General features: G+C 37.6%; 1 protein-coding gene across 2 annotated transcripts in view; it reads right to left on the reverse strand.

Annotated features, from left to right (window-relative positions):
• The window catches only part of map4k5 (mitogen-activated protein kinase kinase kinase kinase 5), a 35,415-nt gene extending 22,961 nt beyond the window's left edge, over nucleotides 1-12,454 (reverse strand). The window contains exons 1-4 of one of the 2 annotated variants that reach the window (XM_059352961.1): nucleotides 12,063-12,454; nucleotides 11,042-11,281; nucleotides 7,028-7,085; nucleotides 779-869 (exon numbers count right to left, since the gene is read on the reverse strand). In XM_059352961.1, coding sequence (XP_059208944.1) covers nucleotides 779-869; nucleotides 7,028-7,085; nucleotides 11,042-11,149 — 257 coding nt within the window. In that variant the 5' untranslated portion in view covers nucleotides 11,150-11,281; nucleotides 12,063-12,454. The remainder of the gene's footprint in view (nucleotides 1-778; nucleotides 870-7,027; nucleotides 7,086-11,041; nucleotides 11,282-12,062) is intronic. The other variant, XM_059352963.1, reaches the window with a different exon arrangement.
• Nucleotides 12,455-12,973: the final 519 nt, after the last annotated feature.

Genomic DNA, 12,973 nt, shown 5'->3' on the forward strand with positions numbered 1-12,973 from the left:
CGTAGGTGAACTTGATGTCTGAGAAGAGCGGGGCGAGTAGAAAAATGATGTCAACCCTCTGACAGAAAGCTAAAAATAAAACCAGTGTGACTGTTATCAAACTGTGACACTTGGGCAGCAGAAGCGAAGATACTGTACGCTGCCCCAGATTCCCAATCACAACTGTGCTACTTTTCTCACCCTTCAGCTGGACATGGAAATGATTTTAGGTCAGGAAACCAGTCTGAACGGAAACTTGAATTCCCCCAAATAAAACTGTGGTTCTTCTAATACAATTCATCCAGTTTAGAATAGTTACTGCATGGTGGGTTGCTCATTAACATTTTACAGTAACCATTTGTGCTCTATGTTCCGAGACTGTACAAGACAGGCCCGCTGTGATAAGACGCGCACCTCTCCGGACGAACACAGCCATATAAAACAGATCAGAGGCTCATATTCCAGTTAAACCTGCTGGAAGTCTAAGGCAGTGGTGGGCGGACCGGCCCTGCTTCCTCTCAGATACCAGCCACAAAACACAGGCTCCATTAAAGCAAAAGAGCTGCATCCTGGCACTGAAGGGCCTAGTCAGCACCAGTCAGTTGAACGGTTTGAGTCACACTTTCACACACAGGTGTGACTAAGTAATTAAATACGTCATGTGAGTTTCAGGCAGCAGCTTGTTAAATCCTTTTGACAGTATGGGTTCCATAAATGTTATACCTTGGCCTGGCTGCGAGAGAGGAGAAAATACTGAGTCTAAAATGACAAAGCAGGAGTATTTTAAGCTGGCTCTTACCAGAGGTAGCTCCCAAAGTAGGCCACAATATTGTGGTGCATGCATTCCTTCACCATGAAGATTTCCTGCTGTATGATGGAAAAGTCATCCCCTGGAAACAGAGGGAGAAATCACACAGACACATGGACAAAAAGTTAGATTTTCATTTTCTGCTCAGGGAACAGTTTCATTTGAAAATGAGATATTTTCCATTTGGATATAAACACCTCACAAAATTAATCCCCAGCCATGAAATGACAACCATTTGGTTAATGTTCATCTACAAAATCTACAGAATAAACTAGATAAACAGACACTAGCATACACCTTGAATTCAAAATGTTGACACAGATAACTCAGATGAATTTCAGATGAAAGCCGTTTATCACTTAAATCTTTACATTAACATTGCCAAAACGACTTTCGACTTTCCATGTTTCCTCATTGCATGGCTAAATATTTCATCAGTGTGCTTGCAGCAGAATGTAAAACAGCCAATGACAATAGAAAGAACACGTTGTACTTTATGTTTATGCGGTATAGGCTGATATCCAGGCTGCTTTTCCAGTTCAGCAAAGCACTCAAACACATCCGACCAGTAGGAAGTAAGAAGACTAAAATATGTAAGCCCAGCTGCTCTCAATTGTGCAAAGACATGGTCCTGGAATACATTAACAGGAGGTTAAGATCCACCAGACTCTGCCAGCTTCAGCACTCCATCAACAGACTGTCATCAAAGGCATCAGTCCAGATTAAGCCCCTTTTATGGATACAATCTCTGCCAAAATAACTGCACACTACTTGTCAAATTACTGTCGACAAACCATATTTTTCTATTTTTTCTGCATATGGATAAGTGTGTATATTCTGCCCACCTATCCTGCATGTATATTAAGGGCTTTTGATGGCTAAATTCTGTTATAAAAATCAACAGTTTCACAAAACAGAGTCAGGTTGGGTTTGGCAGCTACCATCCGCTGTGGCCTGAAGACAAAAAGAAGTTGTTGACCTGCACTTTACGACAACACATAGCTCCAGATCCTGTACAGGGTGGCTTGTGGTCTCACCTAATTAAAATGATACTGGGCCATTTGAACTCTGGATGAAAACATCTCTGGAGATACATCCTGGACCACAGAGGCATTTTCTTTGAGCACACAAACAACGTTTTTACCCGATGAAAAGAGCAGCTCTGTTTTCAGTCTGTCTGAACGGGGTTAGGCTCTCTCACGTGAGTGTCTGAATTAAAGTCTGGTTGGAATGTCAACACGTGCTTAACTATCCAGCTGATAAACAACAAACCAGTGAATTTCCATTAGCTTTTAACTTGTCCTCAGCTACTTGTTTGGGTGTTTAGTGACATCAGAAGGCTTTAGATAATGTAACCAATGGATGCATAACATCTGTTTCTTTTAAGGGTTTTCTTAATCCTTATTATTTACATATTTTTGGGAGACTCCTCTATGTGGATGCACAATATTCTGTGATCTATATTTTTTTCTGTTGGTTTGGGAAATAGATCTGCGTTTTTATTACCAAGCAAAGCAGCTGTATATAGTTAAAATGTACATAAGTAAAAATAAACATTTTTGGACTGAACATACTCATTAGGTTAATCTATAACGCAGGTTCTGTGAAAAACATAAATACAAACTGAATGCATTGACTTGCAAATGCTTTTCGACCTACATTCAACTTCAATACAAAGACAATATTTAATGTTCAAACTGATAAACATTTGCTTAATGTAAATATCCACTCTGAATTCAGAATTACATGGTTTCAGTTCTGGTTTCAGTTACATTTGACACAGTATCCAAAATTCTTTGGAACCAGGGTTTCAGTATCAGGTGGTATCTCTTCGCACTCTCTGTATCAAAACTTGTTCAATCATTAAGGGGCAATGACGGCCTTAAGGGATAACACTTGAAACATCTTATTGTCGGCAAATCACATGGAAAGACCAAAATCTGTGATGAATTGATACTTCTAACAAGTACTGTCTGTTTATATGAAGCCTGATTAACTGTGTTCATGCCTTTCTTCCATAGACCTTCATTGTTTTTTTAAAAACAACTGAAAACACATCGGTGTACATCTTCTTTGTTTTAAATGGTAGCTTGAGATGCTGCTATAAATGTACGGCTTTAAATAGCTTGATTCAACTTCCTACTTAAATCCACTCATTTCTCTCACTTGCTCAGCACCCTGCCACAGGCTTGTTTCTGTTTGAATGAGACCTGGCTTCAGTGATTTAATAGCTAATAATGTCCATCTTGTTTTATTATTCCCATTACAGATGCTTGAGAAGTCTGTAAAAAGAATAAATCAAATTTGCTCAATAACATCAGAAGAAGTCATGGAAGTGCCAAAAATTCAGTTTGAACTCTTCCCTTCAATAGAAAAAAAACTTAAGTTGTGTTTTCACCCCAATATATAGTTTTTCTTGTGTTTTTTTCACAATAGGGAGATGTAGTAACGAATGTCTGTTTCACAGAAGCTAGTGCTTGACAATGATGACGATAGTGACATTTTTTTCCCCTGTGTACTCTTTGTTTGCCACATAATTCTTAAGAAAGTTCACACTTTTGGGAACTTTAATTAGGTCACAATGACAGATTACTGCATTTATAATTACAATGCTATTAAATTTAATGTCATTTCACAAGAGGAACTGCTGTTCATCACAAACATTTTCAACGTTTGTTGACAGAGAAAGTGGTCCGAGGAGCCACAAGTATTTGAACAAGGGTAATTTCAGTGACATGACTCTGAGCTTGGTAAAAAAAAAAAAAAAAACAGACAAGCTTCTCTTCTTGGCCAGTTGAGGCCTAAGAGTGTAGCCACTTCCTGTCAAATTATGCGCTTCCCTTGTTCTCTGAATATACACATCTTTGAATTGCTTCAAGTTTCAATTCAGTGTGTCTTGACCAATCCTACATCAATATGATTTTAAGGATGTGCTTTTACTTTACCTATAACATTACTAACGATCCGAGGAGTTTCGTAATATTTTGATAAAAGTTATTACTGCTGTTCTGACGTACAGCTTAAAGAAAATAAATGTCATGTGCATGCAGAGAGGAGAGACGTTGTTCCAACCCAAACAGCTTACAGCTAATTTTCTGATAATGCCAGGAGACTGGTGCCAACTTCTCAAGTAGTGATGATAAAACACAACAAAATGACTTGTCTAAAAAAAGAAAAGAGGTATAGTGAAGAAGTAGTAACAATGGCTTGAAATATATTTTTACCACTAAATAATTGTACACTGCAGAAGGACAATTAAAAAAAAAAAAAAAAAAGAATCTCTTCCTTCTCTTCCCTCATTGGTCAGTGATTTAAGATCAAGACTAATTTGGTTTTAAATAGTTGTTTACCGCCCAGCTAATCAGATTAACCTGCGCTGTGACATACAGCCCCTGCAGCCAGAGGGCTTCACCACTCCCAACTCCTTTCTCCTTTCTGTCCTTTACTTCATAGCAGCTTCACTCCTCCTGGTCAAACCTGTTTGATTCTGTGGTCCGCCCAAAGCTGTTTACCTGAAGCACAGAAAGGAGTGACTCTTGCAAAAAGGGAGGGGAGTAAAGAAAAGAAAAGAGAGTCCTGTTTAAACAGGATGACCCGAGCCAGGTTAATCCTTGTTTCATCTCTAAAAAAGATGAAGTAAACATGAATACAGCAAATATGAATGGTGTTTAAAGATGATTATAGGGAAACCTGCCCCGGGTTATGCAACTGACATACATGCACAGGAACGCAGGATAAAGTTTCACTGTAAAATCCCCATTGTGAAGCTGCAACACTGCTCTAAGCCATTTTAACATGGCTTAAAGCATAGCTGTACCCTTAGCCTATATTCACTATTTGTGTACTCTTCATTTATGTTTTACAATTTACGTTTTGCACAAATGATATTTACCAAGAATGTAGTCCAGTGTTTTGTCAAGACAAGGCTCTCACACAGAGCCAAATGAAGTCATCAACTAATCATGTTGTCTTGTTTACTCATTAGGAGTGTAAAACAACAACATGGAGGCTTACTTGTCCAAACTTAATTACTCAATAAAATAGCTTCCAGTAGCTTAGGCTAGTAGTCGGTCCTCTGCCTTAATTAATCTGTTGGAACCCTTTATTGAAAAGTGTTGCAACTGTCACACATTTGCATTGATGCTGATCTGAAAAGTTTTCATGCCAAATATTTGTTGGTGAGTAAATTGCATTTTTGTGTTGTTTAATAGTCATGCCCTTGGTATGTAAAGGCCTTTAGAATTAATTGAGTCAGTTTTATCCAAATATTCTCACGCAGTTTACTTAAGCGTAAATTTTGGATTTTTTTTTTTTTTAAATCATTCTAAATTTGATACGTTTTGGAATGTTGAATTAAAGCATTTAAAAAGACACCACCTTGGGCTCTGGGGGAATAATAAAGGGTAATTTTCTTTACTTTTTCGACATTTTAAAGACAAAAAAACTAGAATAAGTATCAGCAGATTCATCAAAATAACTAATTTGCAAATTTTACTAATTTTGGCGGGTGAATTAACTTCTGTTCTATTCTATTTAGAGTGTTCATTTATTTTTTCAAAAGTCAAGAGTCATGACAGCAAGAAAAGATGCTTTCCTTTCCTTCCTCTGACTTTCCTTCCATCTTAAGGCTAAACCCTCTGATCCTCTGCTTCACACACACACACACACACATGAACACACACATGAACACACACACACACACACACACACACTAATCCCCCATCCTCCTATAGTCCACCAGAATATGCCAATGCTTTAAATAAGAGTTCAGAATATACACACATTTATCAGTAAGTGTAAAGAAATTGAGTAATAATGTTGGAATTATGCTCAGATGTGGACAAAATGACACCTGAAGAAAACAACATGTGTAAACTTTGCATGAAAACATACCCATAACCTCTGACTCCCAGACTAACACACACAGTCACATGATGAATGAAAGAAAAAACAAACAGGAGTGAATGTCTTCCTTCACTGACTGGTAATCATCTGAGTTCAGTCTGGTTGCTGGTGGTACAAAGCCCTCATCGTAATCCCACTAATCTGCATCGCACTAACTCTGTCACTAGGTCATCAGCAGCAGACACCAAAGCTGGCCACAGTAACAAATGTCCTCCTCTACTCCTTCACATGAGTGATCTCACATTACATCACTCTTCCTATGTGATTTTGATGATGTTATTATTCCAGACACTGGTTTATAGGTGGCAAAATCTGTACTCAATGCAACATTATTTTTATATTGATCAAAGATCATCATTTCACATGAAAAATTACAGCTTTCCTGAATAGTTGAAGCTTCATAACAGACATTTGAATTCTAAATCAAGATGTAAATGTTGCAGAGCTTTTTCTGTATGTCAATGCATTCTCTTTAAACCTGGTACTTCTGCACAGTTACAGAAAAAGATTTGGCTACACTAATATTATTAGTATTACACTATTTGTAGGATTATATTCTAATGGTGCAGTGTAGGAGTGTTGCCTTAAACATTTTCACTTTGGTTGAAAAGCTGTTTGTTGTTCCGCTTGCTCCCACAACAGCAGGCATGCATCTGTAGTGGCAGTGTAGCAGCAATCTAACAGCCCCATAAACTACTTTTATACAACCACAATAATAAAAAATTGATTTCAGCTAAACACTGTGGCAGATACTTGGCTCCAGTCCCCTGCAACCTGGTTTGGATAAGCAGTTAGTGATACTGAATGAATGAAAGATACAAAAATAAAAAGATCATATTATGTATATGAATTCACTTAGTGCTTGGTGATAAGCCTGCAGGCATATTATTTCATCATTATTCTAAGGATTTGCCTGCTACCTAAATGTAGTTATGTTAAGGAAACAAAATTATAATAATTGAAATTATCCAATAAAAAAGACTTAACTCACTTGATCTGACTTAAATGTTTTTTTAGGGCGATGAAGCTTAAAAACCTCAAAAGCTTAAAAAAAATAAAAACATTCTAAGCAAAGAGCCCCCTAAAAATATAAAAGTATGCAAAACAACACAGGGTCTATGAGCACATAAATATTTTAAGCTCTTAGTATTGGCACTGTACAAAAATATTTTCATTTTCAGCCTTTTTAGTACTTTTTGTGCATTCCATCCAAAACCCTGGAAAATACCAGATTTATTTTCCAGACTTGTCCTTATTTTTCTGCCCTGACAAACAAATCTTTTTCCCCCCTCACAATGATGAGAAAAACTGAGATAATGAGAAGCTCACTCTTACCTGGTTCCAACTTTATGATCTTCACAGCAGCAAGCTCCCCATTTTGTATGTTTCGAGCCTGAAAGACACAACAGCCCGATGTCAGCAAAGCTACAAATATCACAACATTGTTACTATTACTCCTTTAATCCGAACAAGTTCCAACTGTCCAGGACAAAATAGTAGTTTGATTATTCAAACCTACGGAAAAACAGCAACTGTTTTGATAATTAGTTCAAGTAAATTTTCCATCAAAAAAGCCAAACATTTCCTAGTATCGGCTACATAAATGTGAGGTTCTGTCCATTTTTGTTTGTCCTATTTGATAGTAAATTAAGTAGTTTTAGGTTTTGGAACACCAGTTGGACAATTTTCGCTATCATATTGACATTAAAATGAGGAAAAGAATAAAAAACAACTTTGAGACTGTTGGTCAGACAAAAAAAATAGTTTGCTGATGACCTCTTGGAACTTAATTATGTATTTTTCCTCCTACTATTTTCTTTGTTTTCCATTACAATTTATTCGCTTAACATTTGATTGAAAAAAATAAATAAACAAAAGATTAATTGATAGTGAAAATAACTGTCAGTTGCATGACACTGTATTCTGTTCGGTTACAGGTTTGGCCTATATAAGCCTAAACCAGTAGATGCCATTTGGATGATGCTCTCGCCTCTGAGAGAAGTGGAGTGGAAACATTTAACTGTGGGATAAAAAATGGCAGCACGTCCATCAGTCAAATTCAACATCATTCTTAAGTAAGAAGACCTAAAGCCTGCCTAAATCACAATCATCATATGGAGGTCATGCTGAACAATGTAAATCTTTTAATATTCCTGCTTCAAATGATCATGCCAATAGCTACATCTCAATGGAATTAGATTTATAAATATATCCATCATTCATTTGTGAAAATTCTATCTAAAAAGTAGGTTTGGTTGATCCAAATCCAGGTCAAGACGGGATGCTCCCTAATCCGTGGATGTGAAGTGAAGTGATGAGCAGCTAAATCAACCGTAAACCATAAAACCCTTCAGCATGGCCACCTTTCAACACAGGGAATGTGCTGATGATTCACACATATAAACAGAATACCACACACAGTTTATACTTGTTCTGCAGCTGACACCACAAGGGCACACACAAAAACAAATAACAAAACTATTCCACCCAAAAAAAAAAAAAAGAAAAGTTATTCCGCAGGGTGTGTACTGCACTATGGCACATTTTTCCAGCTTCCAGTGGTGGAAGTCTGTGACTCTGCTGCATTAAAGCCTGTTTAAGTGTTGACCAAATACTTGCTTAAAACCTGTGTGAAGCTTTACATTTCTGAAGTAGCAGAAGCCAACCTGAGAACTGAACCCAGAAAGGGGAAGTTGGGAGCTGACCACTTAGATATATGATGCAGCAAAGTACACAACCTTTGAGGAAGGAGCAGTCAGACGTCCAAAGAGAAAAGACCTGACACAAGATCAATCGCCATGTCAGACAAAACAGTTGTGCCATATGTCCACATAGATCTAACGTTTAGTAAAATGCAGGAAAATAGTTCTTCATATCCAAACCCGAACAGATAGACAGGTAATTGTCAATGTGTGGCAATTTTGTAGAATAACAAAGCTGAATATTTAGTTTGCACTAACTTGAAAAGCTTAGGCAAAAAACACTGCCCCCTCTATGTACCAAAAACATATCAAACCAAACCTTAAATAACGTTACCTCAAAACTGCAATAGAAATATAACTGGGAATGTTGTGAACTGTTTCACTGGTACAAAACACTGTTACCTCTGCCAAGGTTTGGTTTGTTTGTCAGCAAGATTACAGAAAAACTATTGGCTCAATTTTCGTAGAACTTATTTTTCACTTTCATAATTTACATTGCGAGACATGGCATGGCCTTGGCTTCCCTTTTTGTAGTCCAACTTTGCCACAAGCTCTGATAGAAGTAGAGCTAGTATCAGTACTCCAATGTCTTGTGTCCATACTGCGGTTAGTATTTTATCCTCTCATGCAAAAAACAACCTTGCTTAAAACCTTTCTTACTGGTAAAAATAATTAAGAGTAATAATCTGGGATATAATTGTCTTAAACATTGAAAAAGTACTGAATCTAAACAATATTACAGCATATAAAGGGATAATATGGCAACAAACTAAGCTAAGAGCCAAGTTAATGACATCATAATGAAGATAAATGAAACGGTATCACCACTAATAACAAAGAGCAATATGTGATTCTAAAATTAATATAATCAGATGTAATAAATCATCCAAGGCGAGGAATGCTGTGCCCATTAAAAGTCAACTGAACACAGCAGGCCAGAGGAGGACTTTTCCCAATTTGAGGTGTTTCTGCTGTCAGTGCCGCCCAGAACACACCCATAGTGAAACGCGTGTTTAGACAGGGGCCTGATCATATTTCAGCCTGCTGCAGCCCTCAGCCTGCGAGCTGTGGGAGAATACCAGGCGCAGCATTCCACCGGTGGCCTGTCTGGGGGTGGGGGCTGGCCAGAGAGGCTTTGTATGGAGAGGGACCATGACAGGCTGCCTGAACTATCACACTCTGATCAGATGGTTCTTCTGTTCATCTGTGGCAGATGGATAAACAAGAAAATTCTCCAACAAAACACACCTCCCTACAACCAACAGACGGTGGGGAAAATGTGGACAAATCATCTTGCTTAGATAAACAGCTAGTTGTACGGATTTATTGATTTTTCCCCCCCCAGTGTAACGCAGGAGTATAAAGCTACCTAACTCTCAGTACATACCAACTAAGAATTAAACATTCTTACATAACTTGATACTGGAGTAATTTTTTACTCTTCTTTTTTCTAACTGTAATAATTTGCTCAGTTGAACTTTCTCTGCACAGTTTGAAATATTTTGAGCTGCAATGAGACAAAGATTTGGAGTTCAGTCAGCTAAAATGATTGTAAATGTGTACATTTGCCGAATGTCTGGGTGAAAAAGATTGCACTTTTACCCAGTTTCATATTAGTTCACTAATAACAGTTGGGTGAAACTGGCAGCTAAAATAAATATAGTACACAAATGGTTTCTTCTATTTCCTCTCTAGTAACACAGATATCAAAATGCTGTTGCCAATAGTCTGACAATATATGTGCTTATGATTATGGCAGCCTGCACCAACATGCCATGAATATTGAGCACAATTTGTAGCCCTAGAGATTACGTGAACTTCACTTGTCAATATTTATGTACAATACAAGTAATTCTACTCATTTGGGGAAATGACTACTGTTGCTTTATTACATGCTTTAATATTACTGGTCTGGGCTAGAGATGGGTAAAGTGGTCTCCACCATAAAAAAAGTGATGTGGTTAAGGAAGCAGGTAAAAGAATTCACTGATCATCTCACTCAACCTGAACAGTCAAACTGGTTCAGGAAATTGTTTCAGTAAACCACAGCCAGGAAATAAGTACCAGGCCTGCAAATAATATTTTTTATTATTGATTAATCTGCAGACTGTCTTTAAAATGTCATGTCCCAAACAGACTTCTTCAAATGGCTTGTTCACAACAGTCCACTGAAAAATAATTAATTAAAATTAATTATTATAAAATAATTAATTAAAGTCGCACATTTGGGAAGCTGGAATCCATAAATGTCTGGCATTAGACTGTATGAACTCATAATCACTGCAGATTAATCATTTTATCTACTTTGACCTACTAATCTAGAAATCAACTAACCAGTTTTATGTCACAAGCTTGCTCCATGTGAGAATATTGTGAGTTACAATAAGATTTCCAACCTTATCCATTTCAGCAAGGTTCTGTTAACAGTTATTCCTGACAATTAGTTAATTTTAGTCACTGCAGAAGAATGTAGCAAGCGATGCAGAACTTGGCCCTCATTCAACAGCTACTGTCAAATGTGTTGGCCACATGTTATCATGACTTACAAAACAAACAAAACTCTGCCTTCAATTAAGTTGATTAGTCATGTGATGGTAAACCGAGATATCTCCAGCTCTAATGACAGGCTGTGGGAACTTCTCTGTACCTTGTACACGTCTCCATATGTTCCACTTCCCACCCTCTGAATGAGCTCAAAGTCATGCTGAGGGTTCCTCCTCTGGATTTCACCGCTCGGCCGGGGAAAGATATCCATGGTAGCTTGAAACCAAACGATGCTTTACATTTAGTTGATCAAATCTGGGGGTGGTGGCGGCTTGATGACGCGAAGGTCCTGGATACAAGTTAATCACTGTTACTCAAACGGCCCTCCTCTTTGCTCCATGTCCTGTTTAGAAAGACATAACACAAGTTGTGGAAGAAAAATGTTAAGAACACCTTTATGTAAGTTATGAAGACGTAATAAAAACTTGACAAACACGTACGTGCGTTAACAGCGACAGAAAATGAGGATATTCTGTCACATACCGGCGACATCTGTCACTCAAAACAACAGCTTAACCTCGCTAGCTACTTACTTTCTCTCAAATTACCACTCAAATTAAAGTTACTTTAACCTCGCCCTGCCCACTAAAATAACATTAGCTTATGTGTAACGTTAGCCCGGACAGGGTGGTCACTCCAGCAAATAGCCAGTCAGGTTTAAAATTACTATTGGACAGGGTGGTCACTCCAGCAAATAGCCAGAGTCAGGTTTAAAATTACTATTGGACAGGGTGGTCACTCCAGCAAATAGCCAGAATCAGGTCTAACATTACTATTGGACAGGGCAAATAGCCAGAGTCAGGTCTAACATTACTATTGGACAGGATGGTCACTCCAGCAAATAGCCAGAGTCAGATCTAACATTACTATTGGACAGGGCAAATAGCCAGAGTCAGGTCTAACATTACTATTGGACAGAGTGGTCACTCCAGCAAATAGCCAGAGTCAGATCTAACATTACTATTGGACAGGGTGGTCACTCCAGCTAATAGCCAGAGTCAGATCTAACATTACTATTGGACAGGGTGAGTGAGGGGGCTTAGCATCCAGGCAGCTAACAGCTAATGCTAACTAGCTAACGTTAACTCAGCTTCGCAACTGGTTCAAACTTCAACAGAACCTACCTTTTACAATGCAAACACCGTGGATGAGTACGTCTTGCATTTTAACTCCTTTCGAGACCTTAAACTGTACGATGGCGTCGAATAAAAGCACGAAAAAAGAAGAAAAGCGTCCCCCTTTGTTATCGAGGAAACAGTAATAAACTTCAGTTGGCTGTTCACTCCTCAGTCTCCTTCAGTCGACTTCAGCCCCTCGCAGCATTAAGTTCAGCCGTTGACATGTCATTTCCCCTCCGCTGACAGTTTTAGAGAAGCATCACACTCATTTATAAAACACTAACGGCTAAAAATGTCAAGCATTACTCTTAAATATATTCCTCCCCCAGAGAATGAGCCCAAAAAGCAACAGTCTGTTTTCTAATCTCTGTGGAGTCGCAGTTACAGGATTCTGATGCTGCATTTAGGAGCTCCTGGAAAAATCTGACATCAGATACAGGATCAGTTTCATTAGTAGTAGGTTTTCACATACAAGGAATTTGATGTGGTATAAAAGTGCATTTCCTTTCTATAAACTGTTTTATAGATCTTCAAGCAGCTATTTTAAGCAGTTTTATACTTTTTACACCACAGTATTCATCTAACATTTACTCTACCTAGTAGTACTAATTTTTACATTAAAAAAACATATTCTATTTCTTAATTATTGTCATTATTCTATATGTTTATCTATTTTTTATGTATTTGTCTATGTAGGTGCAACATTATTAATATTTCCTTATTCTTGTATCTAGTTATTTACCTTATTATTTACTTTAATGTTACAATTATCAATTACTCACTATAAAGCATACCATTGCATGAATGCTAAGTATGAACATAATATGTAAAACAAAAAGGACATTTCTATTAACTTCTATGCTTACATGACATGCTACATGTTACATGATATACTATTAATCTACCCAGTAGTATAC

Source organism: Centropristis striata, chromosome 16 (assembly GCF_030273125.1).
Source record: "Centropristis striata isolate RG_2023a ecotype Rhode Island chromosome 16, C.striata_1.0, whole genome shotgun sequence".
Classification (NCBI taxonomy): domain Eukaryota; kingdom Metazoa; phylum Chordata; class Actinopteri; order Perciformes; family Serranidae; genus Centropristis; species Centropristis striata.